General features: G+C 32.3%; 1 protein-coding gene across 1 annotated transcript in view; it reads left to right on the plus strand.

Moving 5' to 3' along the window:
• Nucleotides 1-14878, plus strand: part of LOC118200241 (protein SERAC1-like) — a 134785-nt gene extending 119907 nt beyond the window's left edge. Inside the window, exon 14 of the mRNA XM_035372179.2 lies at nucleotides 10889-14878. Coding sequence (XP_035228070.1) covers nucleotides 10889-11082 — 194 coding nt within the window. The 3' untranslated portion in view covers nucleotides 11083-14878. The remainder of the gene's footprint in view (nucleotides 1-10888) is intronic.
• Nucleotides 14879-19864: the final 4986 nt, after the last annotated feature.

The raw sequence follows: 19864 nt of genomic DNA on the forward strand, positions 1-19864 counted from the left end.
CAATCGAAATTTTTTCATTTTCAATAACCTTTCTGTCACTTTCTTCACTGTTGGAAGCGGCATTTTCTAGATCTAGAACCATACTACAGATTTTGCCGTGCGTTGATTGATGATTGGGTCATTGTCGTCGCAAAAAAAAACTTCTGTTATATCATCTTCATTTATTACCGCTTCTCCACATTTCTTTACAAAATACAATAACTGGAAAATTTCACCTTTAGTTTGCGATTTCCGAAAACTTTCAAATTCGCGGCTATCATCTTCATCGTCCTCACTATGAAATATGGTAGCTGGCCATAAATTATGCCAAGCATTTTTTAACATATCTGGAGACACATCCTCCCACGATCTTGCGATGCTCCACACAGCAGATTTTATGCTAAAAATTTCAAAAAGTCTTAAATAGTCTTACGCACATGTGTAAACTCATTAAACGCGCATGCGTAAAGCATACAAAAAAAAGTTTGTGGCTTTGAGGTCCGGATTATAGATCATCCTGGATAATGGACATCCGGATTACAGACTTTGTACTGTATATACTTGTATATCAGTTTTGATATGTATAAAACTGATAAATATATATAACCAACCTATCAAATATCAGATATATAGTGCACCTTAAGTTAGTTTTCTTGTCAAGCTAAATGTTAACAAATCTTCTTAGATAGTAGAATGGTTTTAACTCATATTAACCATTTTAGGTAAATAGTTCTAATTTAATTGTAAAAATTCTCTTCATTAAATTTAAAAATCAGGTTTGTTAAGCATTTCTAAATTCACACAAATATTATTGTAATATGTCTTATTAAGCTTTTCATTTTTAATCATTGAAATTATTTAACTGCCTTACAAATTCCATATTTAAAAATTGGAAACTTAATTATTTATTCTGTTTTCCAATTACTCTAACTGTACTATACTTAACCCTTCTTTTACTTTGACAAGCATATGATTTTCTCGTTAATAAGAAAATAATAAGTAAAGAAATTAACTCTGTTTTCATGATTGATACCTTGGTGCAAATTATACCTTACTTTTCCAAAAACATGGAATTTATACGGATATCGATAAATTATGGATTATGTCTCCATCTAATTTGCTTAACACATATACTTACTTAGCTTAACACATTTATTTCAGAACTATACTTAGTATCGAATAATCGTTTGCATGCCACTTAATTATACAAGGTAACCAAAAAGTTCTTGCCATTTTGGACGGCCAGAAAGAAAAAGTATAAAACAAATAATAATCACTAGTAATCCTCAAAGTAATCACCTTTGGCATTTAGTGCCTTTTGCCAACGAGTGGCTAGCTGTGTAATGCCATCGCGATAAAACTCGGGAGTCTTGGATGCAAAGAAGTCTGCGAGGGCCTTTTAGAGGTCTGGCATGTTGTTGGAGGATTTCACACGAAGCGTTTCATGTCCAGGGAATGGAAAAGGTGGTAGTCTGTTGGCACAAGGTCTGGGGAGTATGGTGGATGGGGTAGTGTTTCCCTGCCCAGTCCATGGCCTTCCAAGCCACATGTGGCCTTGCATTGTCATGAAGGAGGAGTACACATTTACGATTGACCTATGCTGGCTCTTTATGCATCATTGCCTGATGCACATGTTTCAACTGCTGCGAGTACAGGCCAGCCGTGATGGTTCGGCCCACTGGCAGGAGCTCATTGTGCAACACTTGACGACTAGTCCACCAAATACAGAGCATGATCTTGCATGGGTGAAAAGAAAGTCTTGCAGTGTGAGGCACAGGGTCTCATGGTGACAAAAAATGTCTGGAATGCCTTGGTTTATCATACTGGACCCACTTTTCATTGCTGGTGAGTACTCGATCAAATATGGATGGATTGCAGTGCCGAGTAAACAATGCCAAACATGCAGCGATGCACTGTTGCTTTTTTGTATTGGACAGTGAGTGGGTACCCACTTGATCAGCTGGTAAGCCTTTCGTATGCAGTGCAAATGGAGTCTGATCATTTCATCAGATACCTGGAAGTATGCAGCAGATTTTCTACATGTTTGGCTACTATCACTCTATGGCTGCTCTCAGGGCCTAATCTTCCAGCGTTTGTGACAGAACGCTGCGTGGTGCATCACTAAGAGACATATCCTCTGACCTGAACTTCTGGAACTATTCTCTAGCGGTTCGTTCATTAACGGCATCATCCTCAAATGCCTGGTGAATTCGGCGACTTGATTCTGCTGCTGACAGGCCCACTTCAAAATCATACAGCAAACAACATTGAACGAGCGGCTTTGACGTGGCTATTTCAATCAGTCGTTGTGCGAGTTATGTTTGAAGTACCGATGCAATGTGCTTTTATACTCTTGGTCAATGTCCAGACTCCCATCCTAACCACTTCATTGCGTGGTTTGGCGACTATTTTTATGTTGGGGTTTACTCTTTCAGTGCCATATCAGAAAACGTTTTTTTGTTATCTTGTATTAAATGTTCCAGTCTAGTTCCAGACACTATGACTAAATGTGTCAAAAAAAGCATTAACATATGTATATTATAAGAAATATAATTCATATGCTTTATAAATATAATAATATATAATTATCTGATTTATAATACTGTTTGCTCTAGTATTTTAATTAAAGATTTTTCTAATACAAATATTTGTGTTTACTAATACCTTTCATTTTCTTGGCTAGCTCTTGCATTTATTGCTGTTATTCAAGTAATTAGCCTGCTTTTTAGATAATTCTTTACTTGTTCGTGTGACATGTAATTCTATTTCTCTTTTTTTTTTTTTTTTCTTTTCCTGTTAACTGCTATGGGCTTCAAAAAATAAACTAAATAGTAACCCTCAGCTTTTATAAAGGGGGCTCTTTTAAGTCTGAAGACTCCTTGTATTTAGGGAAGAGGAAAACTTCTTTCACTTTATGAGGTTGTTAAATTCCAAGGACAGGCGAAAGGGCGTTGACCTTGATTTGTGCAGTTGGGCTATATTGAAAAAGAATTAGGCCAGTAATAGGGAAGACATAGAAGAGAGATAAAAGAGACAAATATTTCAGAACTTAAGTAAATATCTGACAAAGAATTTCATGTAAAAGAATTGTACATTATTATTTTCAAAGTAAATTTGAACTCTTAAGTGAGAGAAAAATATGATAATAAATACATACACTTTTACAAAAGTACCAGGAGTATGGATTTCAGCTGTGAATGAAAGTAAGCCCAACAGTTAATTTAATTCCCTAATACTTCCATTATGTTCTGTGCATGGGCAGTAGGATTGATAGCACCGAGAAGAAATTTTGGATTTCTTAAAACTAAATTTCTGCCCTATAACCCTTTTTCTTTTTATCATGATTTCCACTTTTAATGTGAGAAAAATCTCTACAAGTGCTACTTTCAAGAAGTTCTTTCTGTTCACCATTTATGTAATGAAAAAACCATCTATGAAAAGCCTGAATGTCATGAAATTTCAAAATTAATTAGCCACATAAATTCATAATTATTATTAAAAGCAGAATGCATCTAACTAGATAGATTTGTTTAAAGTGAAACATTTACAATATTATAAAAAAGAGAATGCACAGACACAAAAAATGCTAACTTCATTAATGAAATAAATTCGCTTTTTTGATCAAGATATGTTATAACCTACATTTCTTTAAACAAATTCATTTTCATAAACTTAATAAATAACACTGAATTTGCCATGCTATGTTTTCTGAAAACTGAAACTGTGTTTCTTTACATTCAAAATTAGGCATGGATTACAATCATTTGCAGATTATCTGAATTCTGCCATATTTAATTAAAGAGGAAAAAATGTCTTGAATATCTGAAATTCTCCAAAAACATTGAAAATGGAATTGCTCTTATTTGCAAACATTTCTTAAGACTCTCTTCAAATCACTAAAAATCATCTCATAAATTATGTGTAGATAATGTATTCAGTCAATTCCATGATAAAAGCTTGAAATTGTTAGCCTGTAAGGAATTGAAGGCATGCCTTCCTTTTGTTGTTATAGTCAGCACAGCAGTCCTGTATTCTGAAAAGCCAAGCACAATTTTATGCCAGATTACCAAGACCTTTTCGAGAAATAACTCCCAAAATGTTGTGGAAATGCACTCGGAATTAAAAATTGGTAAATGGTAATTCAATAACAACTTGGACTCATGAACTGAGAGTTACCTCTTCCCATTTATAAGATAGAGGATGAAATAAATACATTCCTATCCCGGGTTCTTGTTGTGTAGTTGTCAGCATATCAGTCATAATTTAGCCAGATCCCATTTTTTGCAAGGGTAGTGTGAATAAATACTGTTTTTATTCACACACGCCAATTTCTCCCTCTAGTTTTTACAGCATTCAATTTAGAAACTTTTGATTTATGGTAACGGTGTAAAATGTATGCTCTAAGAGGAATGTATTTTGTGTAGGTAAAAATATGATTGAAATTGATAAGTTCTTTAAAATATATATAATATTAGTATATATTTATATGTGCTATAATAATTTATTTCCTATTTATTGTTTAAGCAGATCTCATCAACGGGGATAAAATTAGTAGGAAAGGGAAATATGGGAGTAAATACTCTACACTTCAAAAACCCCCACCTTAAAATTTTAGTTCTGTTCATAGCAAACTTTCTGTTCATCTAAGAGTAGGAAGCTAATTTTTTTTCCCTTCCATTTTCACTGCATTCAGAAAGTACTGAAACAGTTACATCTTAAGACGTCCAATAAAATGCAATCCAGTATCTAATGGCTCATCATGCCATTATTAATTTTTAAAAAGTTATTGAAGAAATTTAACATTCTGTGCCAAATGATATAGAAATGCAAATTTGATATTATTAGACTATTTCAAGTTTTAAGATGCATAATATAATGCTTTTATATGACACATATACTTTAAAAGTATGTCATTAGCTATTTAGAATTTGCTACTGCATAATACATGAGAACATTTTTAAATCAAATCAATTTTGATGGTAATATGCAGAGTATTTGTTAAAATTTGTCATAAAAATCTTATTTTGATCATACCATTAATTATTTCATCCAGAATAGAATTGCACTGGAGCCCAGCTACGATACTTCTTAGTTTTGGGGGAAAATCATAATTCCAGTCGGAGCACACCAGAGCCCTAAATCAGAAGGCTCCGGCTCTTTTATGTAATTGAACAACAATTTCGGTAGAAATTTAATCTCGAAAAAATTTTTTTGTAGTAAAATTATATTACAAATCACTTATTAAATTTTATGTCTTTACATTTTATTTTAATTATTTAACTATTTTAGTAATTATAATTATTTTTATTTAATTAAATAATAATTGACAAATATTAATTATTGCTCTTAATTAGATAATAATTAATTTTGTAATAATTAACTATTTAATTAAAAAATTATTAGTGATTGTAATAAACTTTTTTATTTAACTACTTTTGTTCTTTGCTGACGGTCTTCCATAGGGCTCCGGCACTTCTAATTTTAGAAATTAAGCCCTGGAAATGGATGCAATGTATCTAATAATACTGCATCCAAGTTACAAAAAAATTAGGCATTAAGCATCTATTGAAATACTGCACTAAACTAAAATTTAGTTCCATGTGATTCAATTTATTAATATTCCCTCCAAAACTATATTTAAAATTGATTTAAATTATTTTTTAGATGAGGTTTACAAAAAAGACACTTTTGAAACTAATTTTGCACTTTCAAAAGAGGCCCTTTTGAATTTTTCATATCGTATAAAATTCCTTAGTTGTTGCCAAAGTTTTAGGTAATTGATTTAAAATTATTTAGAAGCACTGATATAATAAACGTTTGACTCTTGCAGCACAACCTGCTACAAAATCTATATAAATATAGGGTTAAGCTAGGATATCTTTGTTTTTTCAACTAAACGATTTTCGCTTGAGGAAATTAAAATAATAATAATAATACTTATTTCCTCTCAAAGTATATTTTATGTAGTTTGTTGCAAGTATAAATTGTCAATTTCAAATGTTTTTACAATATGTAAATTATATCAAAAGTTTAATTTAAACCCAGACTGATAGTAGAATTACCAACAATTAATGTGTACATCCCGACCCATAATTTCAATGTACTGGTAGGTAGCATTAAAGAAAATGGTTTCCTCCTTTCTATAAATCTTTGTTAAAAATAAGATAGCTCAAATAATTCAAGTTTGACAATACTGTGATAAGGTTTTATAACAAATCAATTCATGGAGCTTTTTGTCTTGTTTATACTGGCCAATATCTAAAACAAGCACATACTGTTGAGCAGTCTTACTGACATAGATCTGAAATGCATGGTTTGAACATTTACCTTACATCAGCAGTACAGAATCCAACAATTTCATTTGAATCCAAACTGTTTATTCATGGTCTAGCTACTGCACATTATTTACAGAAATTCTGAGTTTAAAACAGGGTGGCATACGGTCCATTTCCATTAAGATATATGAAACACTGGAAAAACATTCTTTTTAGTGACAGAAAAATGGAATTACATTTCATGTCACTGCTAGTGTGATGGGTGAGTTACTGCAGCACCCCCTTGATACATACCAGGCCATGTCGCGTTTCCCAGGAGAAAGTGTGACGTCAATGTTAGTGGGAGTTGCATTTCACTTAACTCTCCCCACCCAGGAATGTGGTGGGTGGATTTCTGGAGTTTTGACAGTCACTAGGCGTTCATAAGAACAGTCAACATTCTCTTTCAATTTTTAGATATTTTAAGACTATTCCACTTTAATATTATTTGTTTTTCAAATTTTTTATATGGTTCACATGTGCTGTGTATCCAAATGGTCCAAAAGTACAGGTTTTCTCTTTTCCTAATGAAAAAAAATTGTTAACCAAATGGATAAACACAATTCATGAGGCAATTTCAAGGCAACAAAATTTTTGAAGGTAAATTGCTTTCCCCCCTCCCTAATGAATGAGCTTATACTTATCTGTGCTTAAAAAAAATGCTTCTGTGTTAAATATATTATAATTACCATAAATTAAAGTGAGTACATACATTTATAGAAAGTAAACATATTTAATCTTCTTGTAAGTATAATAGTGATTATATTAATATACTTAATCATACTATTAATTTAATTTAAGCAGATAGTATTGTTTGTCATCATGCTAGTCGTTCAATCTATAGCAGATGGCATTATTTATCATCATGTTAGTCACTTAATTTGTAGTAAATGGCATTATTTATCAAGTTAACCCTTTGACGCGCGGTGGTCGTGCCTTGAAACCACCAATTTTCGAATTTTTTTCTCCTCTTCCTTCCGAAATTTTTGAGTGAAAATCAATTGATTACTGATCTTTGACCTCTAAATAACACAAAATGGCTACAGAATCATAGATGTTTTAGGTCTTAGTACTTCAAATCGGATGCCTTTTAAAATTTGTTTTCAATGAGACAAAATAACTTCCTTTTATTAATATAAACAACTTTAAATTTCAAAAGTTATTCGACGCACATCATGATTTCTATCATAAACAATAAAAAATAGCAATAATTGAACTGCATATATTAAAAAAACCTTCTATATGTATGGCATTTGCTTTGTGGTTTCAGGGCACGAGCACTGCACCACTAGAGTGTTGTGTCACAATGCTCTAGAGGCTTGGTGGTCGTGCCTTGAAACCACTGCTCTTCACAATGGCGTTTCCTTGCTTCCCAAATAGGAATGTTTATTTTTACCCGGATATAGATAAGGGGTTTTGAAATCACAGAGTTATTTTATTACTAAACAATACATGCACCTACCCAGTAAAAAGGTCTTTCTTTTCCAGAGACATTTCTCTGACCTCAAAACAATTGCTCCCCAAGCTAGTATTGTGATTTTATAAATTATTTCCTGTGGTTTAAATTTAATGTAAATATACTCTGCTGTAATTAAAAATAGAAATCGCGTAAAGTTTTATTTAAAAATATTTTTTGAATATTTTGAGACGAAATATGAATAAAATAAGCATGAATGGGAAACGAATGATCCGTACCAAACCAAAAAAAAGACCAAGCCCCCTCGTTAACATAAAAAAACCACAAAATTCATGTGCCAGATGAAAAGAAACTAAATAACGCTGAACACATACCAGTGAAATTTAGATCCAATCAGTGTACATTTTGTAGCACAAGGAAGAAACATCATAGAAAAAGATATGTGCGAAACGTGCAATGTGGGTCTATGCGTGTACCAAAAAGACAAAACATTCTTTGAACAGTGTCTGTCACAAAAAATATTTGTTCTTTGAAATAAAAAACTGTTCAAAGCAAAATTTGAATTTTGACCTGCTTCAGGGAATGCATGCATTTCTATATATTTGTAGGCATCAAAATTTACGAAATTCTGAGTTTCATTTCTTTTTTACCAAAGGTATTCATTATGTATTCCCCTTCATATACATGTATAGTACAATATCAATGCAATTTTTATATATGTTAAAGTTCATGAAATTTTTTTATTATGTTTTAATTTTTTAATTTAATTAATTCATATATATGTTAAAAATCATGAAATTCTCTTTCACCCCAAATGTATTAGTTTCAATTTTATATTTTGTATAGCAGTATCATGCCATACATTTTTATTTCATGAAATGCAGTATACAATAAAAAAGTAATATTTTATCATTTGCCATTTATAGACAGTTTTGAATAATTCTGAATTTACTGCAAAGACAATTTTGATGATTTTCTTCTTTTCCTCTATTGGAATAATACTTCCTCTTTGAGTTGATTGAATTGAAAATAAGCATGTACATATTATCCAAAGTATTTCTGTATTAATTGTTTAGAATTGTAATGTATAATTTAGTGCATCTTAAGGCATTATATTTTAGTAGTTTTAATCGACAGCAATATAATGCAATGATAATTGTCTTTTACATTTGTTGTGTTCAGTATCCCAGTTTAGGATTTGTTACATTTACATTCCACATAATACTGCTAAATCATGTTATAAAATTTCCCTGTAGACATCAGAGGTTTGCTATTTAGAATGCAAAATATATATTTCTCTCTGTGCAACTAAAGTCTCATAATTATGAAAACTTATTTAAATAGTTGCAAGCTTAGTGTTATTTTTTTTTCAAATATGAATATTTATTATTATTATTCAGCAACATATGTCAAAAATAAGATACATTACTTATACTTATCAAAGATGTCTATTAGTCGAGGCATAAATCGTGGTAAGTATAATTACTAAGCCTTGACAACTAAACATCTTTGATTAATTATATTTGTTTTCAATTAATGATTTTATGTTGCTACATGATTTCAGGTAAAATAGCTTCCTAATTTAAATGAGTTAGGATTTATCTTAATTTTTTAGGATCTATATCTATATCCTGCCTTCATGTCTTAAATCGTCTTTCTGTTTAATTATTGCATACAAATAAAATTCTGATTCATTAAGTGTGAAGTTTCTTTTATTAACAAGAGTTTCTCAGCGATTAAATTTGGTAAAATTAGTAATGATAACATTTAATGGAATAAAAAATTCTAATTATTCGTATCCAAAACATTCTAAAAATAAAAATCCGGTTCTTCACATTCTAATGAAAACAAAGTGTTTTCCAGATTTATAAACGATAAGAGCAAAATATGAAAGTTTAAGTTCAATTTATTTATAAGCCTTTCAAATGGATATTTAAGAAGGCATCCTTAAAGTTAGCGAGGATGAAAGTATCCCTACTGCAATGACATCACAAACTGCACGCCCTGGTCTTGAGTAAGGTAGGGGGTGTTGGTTACTGTCTGTCTATCAGAAGAATTGCTCTTGCCATATCTAGTTGGTGGCACATGCTATAACAACAGGGCTAAATATATTTAAAGTAGGGATGAGCCAACTGAATGTTTTATGTTGTTTTTGTTTAGGCCAATGTTAGCCACAGGAAAGAGAAAGTTTTAAACAGAAAATGAGTTTGTTAAGAAGGCACATTGAAAAGCAATTCTTCAAGACACCCTCATAAAAAATGGGTTAGGCTGTTTCTACAAGCAACTCGTTTGAGAGCTGTTCTTGTGATGCATGAAAGCCATGATACGTTAGCTAAACTGAAAAGTTTAAGGAATTTGTTATTAGAATTGAGAACTGGATTATGTTAATACTTGGCAAATGCTAAGCACAAGCTTGTAATTAGCAGATAATATAATATGAATATTCATAATTCAAAATCCCAGTCACATATAGAATATGAACATAGTTCCCACCTTTTTTTGTGTTTCACACTATCTGTCCCAGTCAGTGTAGACACTTTCTACAGTTATAATATATATATACAGAAGAAACAATATCACTCTTACAAAATTTATACACCTACAATAAATTATGGCTTGTGAGTAAGAACATTGACCATTCCTTTCCCGTCCACTCAAATTTCATCTTTTATCATCCCAAATTAGCAGTAACCCTCTGACCACAGGATCCATAAATAGCATATCCGGCATTTAAGCTGAATACTTGTGGGAAACATTGCATCAGTATTAAAGCTCTCTGAGACATTATATAGTAAACATTATTTCTTTGTCAATTCATGATTTCACTTAAATTCTGTTATGAATCTTGTAATGATGGCCAGCAAGCTAATATACAAGATACAAGCTTAACACAGAAATATCATTTTCAGATGTGTTATTAACAAAGAATTTGCAGTGTAATAAAAATATATTTTAAGTTTTATAAAAAAATTTCAAAGTAGGACACAGTTTGGAAACAGATGAGTACTTGAAATGTTGCATTTATGATAAATTAATGAAATGTTCAGGATCAAATATAAGTACTGGATGCAAATTATTCTATAGTCTAATATAAATTTTGAAAATATTTGGTTTAGACAGTATTAAATGTGCAAAAACTGCTATTAAGTGTATGATTTCTATATATGTCTTATTTTAGATCCTGGATTTGGTAAATTTTATACATTGCCAGTGGATCACTTGAGCACCTGCAAACCAGAATCACCAGATTCCATGATGTATACTAAGTTACTGCATTTCTTGAAAAATCATATTCCTCCTCCTGTTTATCATCCATTTCAGCTATTTGAGGCAGATTATGAAATTGTGAAAATCATGTGCTTAATTCCGTAACTGTGTATATATTGTTTAATTGATTACAATAAAGCACTTTAGAGAAAAGATGCTTTTGTGAAGCCATGCAACCAGCCTGTTAGGATTGTGTACATATTGATGAAATAATTTTGAAGGGTATGTAAATTGAAATATTCCATTTAGGGCTTAACATTAACACCCAATAAACCAGCTACACAACAGAGTTGCCACGCTATCTGGAAAACCGGAAAAAGTCAGGGAATTCAAAAATTGACCAAAAAATTCAGGGAAAAGTCAGGAAATTTAAGTATTTTAGTCAAAATCTGGAAAAGTCAGGGAATTTCATACAATGATTCTGCCAAAAAAAGCAAGTTTTGCGCCGACGTCGGAAGAGATAACTTTTTTGGCGAATTGTGTATCACGTGAGTGTCGTTCGGGCAGCTGGCATAGAGCCAATTTTCGCAGCTCCTATTTGATTGTCTTTCAGAAAGGCAAAGCAAGTTTCCCGCAACTTTTGCATTCCAGTAACCTCGAGAATTGGGAGAATCGCATGTGCAGTGCATGAACTAAAGAAAGTACCTATTCTCGTATAAAACAAAATGGGTTTAATCTTATTTTACGATACCATGGAGATTAGAATCGAAGAATATGTATTGTAAAGAAGGAAAACCTCTCTGCATCAGAGGCTAACCATGTAATATAACTATATTCGCTAAAATATCGTTTATTATTCTAATTCAATTTTTAAGTAATTATTTTTATTTTTATGTTATTCGTATCATTTAATGTTGCTTCTTACCTCTAAATTTATTTATTATTAGTAAATAATATTTCCAAATTTCAGGAAATGTTCTCTGGCATAATCCTGAAATTAATTCTAGCAGTATGATGACATACCATCACGAAATTTAATGCACATATTTTTTCCTTATGTATGCTGTGAAATAAATATCATTAAATAGATTTTTCTTTCGTTTAGCTGCAGAATGTCTGCAAAAAAAAAAAACCTTATTTTATTCCAGATTGGGCAGATTTTAATCTCAATCTTCAGTGGAGAAAACAACTCCTATTATAATTATATTTGTGTTTTCAAGTGTTAAGGTGCCTTTTAAGAAGACACCTCACACAAATTAAATTTACCTAAAATCTAACCTAACTATTTAGCATTGCGTTGTGATTTATAAAGACCGGATTAGCCTGGTGTTGAACTGGCAATGATCATGAGTAATAATTAAATAAAACATACAGTTGTTATCCAATGTATATATCTTAAATTTTATTAAGTTTCTTAAGTGGACAAATTAAGTAAACAAAATATACCAAGAATAATTAAGAATAAATGTCCTGTGGGATTTATTGAATAATTAAGTGAATTTGCTACACAATACAAGTAATACCATAATTAATTTACCTCTTAGCACAGCCAACATACATTACGCGGATAGACTGGAATTTTCTTCGAACACACCTGGAAAAGTCAGGGAATTTCATTCTCCTGTTTGAGTGGCAACCCTGACACAAGCTAAAAAACAAACTCAGGTGTGAACACTCAGAATTGCTGCAGACAAATCACAACTTCAGCTGACATCGTCTCTCATGCTTGCTGGCAATGAGGGGATTGTTGATTGGCTAACCATGGAGAGGTACATGATAGATATACGCTTGACAAATATAGAATTATTGAGTTAATAGAAATTTTTTAAGTGATTGTAAGAAACTGTCATGATGAGAAACTTATATATATACATTATTAAATTATATTTGATGCTATTACAGACCAGCAATACATTAAAGAATAAATATTTCTTTCAAAAAATCCAAGAAACATCTTAAATAAGAAATAGTCAAAATAGCAAACTAATGTCCATAATTAAAGGAAACTGTAACCAAGCTAAAACACGCGTTTCATTAATAGATTACAATAATTTAGCAAATGTGTTTACAATTATAACAGAAATAATATTTAACTTCCTGCAATACTGACATCCACCAAATAGCCACAGCTGTGAAAGTATTCAACTTATTTTGTAAAAAGGCTTTCATCGATATGTACTATTAAGTCCTGATTATACTGGAAGCTCTACAAGTATGAACTTCCCACAAGTGACTATTCCAATTAACAGAGTTTATCCAAAAAGTAACAAGACTGGGTCTGATTGGTACATATTGTTAAAATTCTTTTCCTTGGACATCAATACACTACTGCCGACGCAATTCCCATGCTGCAAAGGCTCACTGTAAAGTCAGCTGTAAACTGTTTAAGACTGTTACAGGCCATCTACCAGGCCCACATCAGGGTCTGTGGCAAGGATGCAACCCCTATCCAGGCCAGATTGGCAGTCACAGTTAAGGATGTGTGGGCTGAAGTATTGCCATCTGGAGCTTCCAGTAATAGGCAATTTTCAGTCATTTCCATTTTGATGGCTCTGTGGAGACACGGGAGGATTTTTTCATAGAAAACGGCACTGACGGTTTGTCTCAGAGGTACAAATTCTTTGTGGACCACTCCATGCTTTTCATTCGACATTCTCACTTCCTTTGGACATGGGGAATTCGAGGTGTGCCACTCCAAACTTTGGTGCTTGGTTTCAGGGTCGTACGGGAAGATCCATGATTCATTGTCTGTTATGTTGTCTAACAAGTGAATCCAAGTCACTTTCTAACAGCCCCAACATCTCACAGAAAATATCAATTCGTCATTGTTTTTGTTCACCACTCAAGACTTTTGGTGCCAATTTCACATAAACCTTCTACATGTTCATATTTTTATAAATAATTTTGTGAACTGTTGTTTTGCACATGTTGAGGTCTTCTGCGACCAGTCTTACACTCTAATGACAGTCGGAGTCCAGCAGATTTCGTACTTTGTCCACGTTTTCATCCAAACCACTCACTGAAGGGCATGCAGATCACGCCATGTCTTCAATGTCTCCTGTCCGTTCTTGAATTCAATGAATCATCATAAAACCTGCACCCTTGACAGTAAGCAGTGACTTTGTAAACCTCCTTAACAAGGCAAGCACCTCAGAAATGGTTTTGACCAAGTGAAAGCAAAATTTAATCATGTAGCACTGCTCCAATGAACGCTTTTTTGCTGTGACAAAAGCTCGAAAACAGCTTTTGCAGCTCGCATGATCCTCAATGCATCAGAGCTTGGATGCAACTGCTGCACTGCTCGCAAATGGAGCACCCGGCAGCTGGTCTCATTATTTTACAGACAAACCCTACATTACAGTTTTTTAACTATACCCTGACTGTTCTTTTCCTCATGTAACAGATTTTAACGGGATTGCCAGGCTACCTAAAAAAACAGGAAATCAAAAATAGTTCAGAAAAGTCTGGGAATTTAAATATTTTAGTCAAAATCTAGAAAAGTCTGGGAATTTCATACTGCGATCCCGCCCCAAAAAAAGAGATTTTCGTGCCAATGTTGGAAGCGGTCACTTTTTTGGCGAATTGTGTATCGCGTGAGCAACATTAGAGCGTGGAGCCAACAGTGCCAATCAGATTTCTTTCAGAAAGGCAAAGCAAGTTTCCAGTAACCCCTTGAATACGTTACGGGCAGCTGGCATAGAGCCAGTTTTCGCGGCACCAATCCTTCAGAAAGGCAAAGCAAGTTTGCAGTAACATCTAGAATTATGATATCACCAAGCACTTGAAGGCAAAAAACTGTGCGATAATAAACAAAAATTCAGCAGAAATGTTTCTTCATTTGACTTAAATTGCCCACTTAAAACAAGAAATGATTTTTCATTAGTACTTTTTCTGTTAATGTTTTGCTTAAATATGCTAAATGTCTTGAATTCTAATAAAATGTTATATTTAATTTGTATTACATATGCCTATATTAAAAGTTTTTCATCAAGTCTGTTGACTTCTAAAACAATTTTATTTTTATCTTTCAATCAACAATTTTATTTTTATCTTTCAGAATTTAGCAAGCATTGTAATATTACTGAGGTGATTGTTTGGCAATTATATATTATTTAATAGGATAGATATAACTAGCCTCACACTGCCATATTGTGAACAATAACTTCCATTCCAGAATTATTTATACTTTCTTACCAATTTATAAGAATTTCTAAAACAATAAAGCTATCATTAATGACATAATTTTATCACAATTAATGGTGGAGAAAAATCTAGTGTTAAAAGTTCATGCATTGGATTAAAAAATCAACAAATGTCATTTCTGATTTTATTATTTACTTAGATGAAATGCATTGCAGGCATTTAATTTCTTTTGCAAATGAATTATTGAGAAAAACAACTCTATTAGTCAAAATAATAACACTTAGGGGATTATATATAAATATATGTACATGTAAGTCATATGTAATTGGCAAAGTTTTGTTTCAAAAGATGGTACCATTATTAATTTACTTTTAGCACAGCCAATGAACAAACACTATGCAGATAGACTGGAGTTTTCTTAAAACACAACTGAAATTTCATTCTCCTGTCTGAGTAACAATTCTGTTTTAATCCTCTTGGCTAGCTGTAGATAAAGGAGATGGCAGTCACAAATGAGTTCATATGGAATCTGTATAATTCAAAGCTAAATTACAGTTCTGTGTAGAGAGTCAGGTAACTTATCGCTCTGTCTTAGTCTTTCAGAGAAAGAACTACAAACTCAGAAGGTTAAAAATTAATATTTTTATTACAGCTTCAATTTAGCAACTTGCACAGTACATGTAAATAACAGAACAAAGTCACTGCATTTTCTAGAATTTAATACAATATGAAAGTCAACATAAAACTTAAGTAATTAAATTATGCTATTCGCACAACAAAGTAAAACTGCAAACTAATTGTGCAAGCAAACATGGCTAGCCGAAGTCTAAATCTGATCCAGGTAAATAATATACAGAAGGTCAGCAATCGCTGCTAAAAGCTCTCTCTTAACTTCAAGAACTCTGTTCTTATGTACATTAACTAATTTGTATTCAGCTGACAATGAAAGTAGAAGTGACAGTAAAGATAAAAATATTCAAATCATGGTTAATTAACATAAAACCTTAGAAATTGGAGTATACACAATAACTAAGCCAGACAAATCTCTATGAAAACATGAATACTAACCAGTTTACTTAAAAAGTTCTGTCTTCCCTTAGGTAGATAGCCTTTATATGCTTTCCCATAGTCCAAATAACAATTCTACTGGCAACAGTTATCTACAGATATTGAACACTATGGTTCTATGTGAAGCTAAGGAGAATAGTTTGTACAGGTGACATGCATTTGTATAATACTTGGAGTTTAACCTTTACCAATCCCTTTGTTGAAATATGAAGGCTAAAAGACCGTAAAATGATTATGTTCACCAATGCTTGGTAAGCACTATACAGAAACAAGCTTAAATTTCAAAGTAGAAATAATTTCCATTTAATTAAGACTGGAAATTTTGACATTCATATGATCAGCTAAATATTTCATCATATAAATGAAAAGCAAATACTGCATGATCATCTCTCAAAAGCACGAATAATCACCTTCTGAAGTGTGGACTGCTGCAAGGCATGGAAGACAGGTTCTGAAAGGTATTCGCAGGGATGTGTAGCCATGTGGATACAAGTCCTATGGCCAACTATGTTAGGTTCCTTGGGGATTGATAGCACGAACAAGGCGGTCCCACAGATTCTCAATTGGGTTTACGTCTGGGAAGTTTGATGGCTAGCGGAGTATGCTACTCTCATATTGGTGCTCTTCGAATTATGCTGATACACTGTGGGCTGTATGACAATCTCGCAGTCTTGCTGGTAGATGCCATTGTGCTGAGAAAAAAACTTGCATGTAGGCATGATCTACAAGGACAGATGGATACTTCTTTTTATCTACAATGACCATATCGCTCCCTTCTCCAATTTGGATCCTTCACGCAATTGTTGCAGAGTTTTTGTTTTCAGATGTTTCACGCCTGCCAACGTCCATCTATCCGATGGAGCATTAAACATGATTCATTGGGAAAAAGCCATCTGTTGCGATACTAACTTGCAAATTCCAGCCTTCATCACTGATGAACAGCAGTCAGCATAGGTGCATTAACCAGGTTATGTGGTGTGGAGGCCCATACACAGCAACATTTGCAGAACAGTTGAGGGCAAACTGCTGGTAGCCCCTTGGTTCATCTGGGCTATTTGCCTAAACACATTTCTGCAACTATTGTTCTTCTGTGTAATCTACAGCCCATGGTGCACCACATTTGCCATGTCACTAATATTTTGGGTAGTAAAATTTTGCAATAAACGGTACACTTTTACCACAATGGCATATGAATAATTTACAAAATTACCTGCTTTGGAAATGTTTCCACCTTTGGCCCAAAAGCCAATGATTATGCCCTTCTGGGTATTGGATAAATCGCCCCATTTTTGCATTACGGCAATGAGTGGAATTATGCATTACAACCAATTCCTTACGACATCCTTTATATACCCTTCACTCTTAGTTCTGCTGCCTTTTGTGATTGGTTATTTCAGGTTCATGCCAAAAGTAGGAGGTGGTGACATTAATGTGACTGGACTGTGCATGAAAGCATCTACAATAATGTGCATTATTTAAATTCACCATATTTTTGCTCCCTCAAAAAGTGAAAGTTTTTTGTTAAATGTATTTTATTTATTGCTCTGAAGAAAGAGATAAGCAGTAATTTCATAAATGACAGCATCTAAAAAATCCCAATCAAACATGAAAATCAGAGCTGTCCATTCTCTACAATTTCATAAATAACACCCTAAGAGACATGTTTGCTTTTATTTGGTCATGAGTTTTTTTTTTTTTTTTTTTTTTTTTTATCATTTAGTATATATTACCTTATTTAAAATATTTTTTTTATTTACTTTAATGATTATCTTAATGAATGAAAGTTTATGAAAGCAGACAAATTATTAAAAAATGTAGCTAATAAAAGCTGTTTAAATACATTTATTCATATGCACTCGTAAAAGATTATGCCACTCAGAGGTTTAAATATAGTTTTATTCGAAAATATATTTGGTCGTCTGGAAAGTTTTGGCATTTTTTTATGGTAAATACAATTAAAGCAACATGAAAACAAAAAAATTTAATTGAATCATATGTACCATTTTGTTCTTGGATCTCTCCAGCATTTAGAAAATTTATTTTTTAAAAAAGTAATTAATTTAGTCATAAAGAATTATCGAAGTAATGTTTAACAGTCTCCAAAGAAGAGAAATCCAGGCTCTTCAGAGAATTTTGAGATAACCTGAAGAAATAAAAGTCTGGGAATAGTAGCTAGAAGGTTTTCTGACATTACACAGAATGGAGTCTGGACTTCAAAACTCATGTATGTAACTTGAATAAATAAAAGTGAAAGTATTGAGAGAAAGAGAAGCATCTAGAAAGTAAACATTTCATACCCATAATTCATTCAGATTTTAAACTTGACATTTTTTTGCCTATATTTAAGTTCTCACACTGGAAGATTTATTTTAACCTCTTGATAGTCATCAACAAGTTCATCTTGCATTTCAGTTACGTGCCACAGTAAGCACAAATGAGCATAGCTTGCATTACAAATTTCTGCCTAAATTGGTAAAGAATGAGTCCTACTCATGAAGTAGATTTTTGCTCCAGTGGGTGCAGAAGTGGGCTTGTTCTTCAAAACAGTTGACAGCATTACGAATGAGTTGAACTCGCAAATTAGTTAATTTTACTTCGTATAAATGACAGCAGGACTGGATAATTTCCTGCACAAATAAGGGTGAATTTGGTGGTTTTTTAAGTAGTTTCTATTGCTATATTTTGAAAGCAAAGTATAGCTAGAAATAACATTAAAGATAATTTTTTTTTTTTTTTTAAAGAGAAAGCTGATGTTGAAGACAAAAATCTTTTATCAGATAATGAAAATTATTCACTTACAGATATTTGTTTTGAAAGGTCAGAACTGGGGAAGCAGATTTTAGCTGTGTGAAATATCCCCTTTCACATTTTAAATATTCTACCACACATGAAAGTGACTTTAGGTGTGTGCATATTTCATTAATTTTTTTATTATTATATTATATGCTTTATTGATCCATAAATTTATTACCTGATGTCATATTACGAATTAAAGATTCACTAGCAAATACAGTGTTATTTTCATTAAATTTATTATAGCATAATGTTTTTATTACTTTCTTAACAATCAGTGTAAAACAAACTTTCTATAAAGGTGCATGTGTATTTTCCCTTTCAAAAAGGTCACTATTTTCCTTGCTCAGAAATAGTGACATTTAACAAACATCTAAGGAGAAAACAACAGCTATCTAAGCATGTATTTGGGAAGAAATTGCTTAATCTCACAACTACCAAAGTGTTACAAGTCCTGGAGTTTTAAAATCACATATAAGCTCATTGAACTGGAAATTCCTTCATGAAAATAAAAGCCTCAAAGCCCTAATACATATAGCTTTTGATTTCTGAAGCAGAGGTTTTTGATGTGAAAAGCTGAACTGTTTAGCATCATTACAAAAATCTTAAAATCTCACTTGTTCTATTAAGAAATGGATTATTCTCCAAGAGAGATACAATTTATTATGCATTTCTAACATTTTGATTACAACTAGTTCTGCATAAGAATTAATTTCATTTCTAATATACAACAATTAACTGTTAAAATTCTTTCTCCCATCTTTCTTAAGAACAATTTCTCACTAAAATAGGAAATGAGGACAAATTTACTGTTAAAGACTTGTTCTCCCTTGATAATTTCTGTAGTAAGCTACAAAAGATATAAACAACTGAAGGCACAGTAAAAATATATACAGTGTTGAAAAGTAGCAATTTACAAACAAAAAACTGCAAGAATGGCATA

The sequence above is a fragment of the Stegodyphus dumicola genome, chromosome X2 (genome assembly GCF_044657685.1).
Source record: "Stegodyphus dumicola isolate Sdum_Otavi_A_Nest chromosome X2, ASM4465768v1".
NCBI lineage: Eukaryota > Metazoa > Arthropoda > Arachnida > Araneae > Eresidae > Stegodyphus > Stegodyphus dumicola.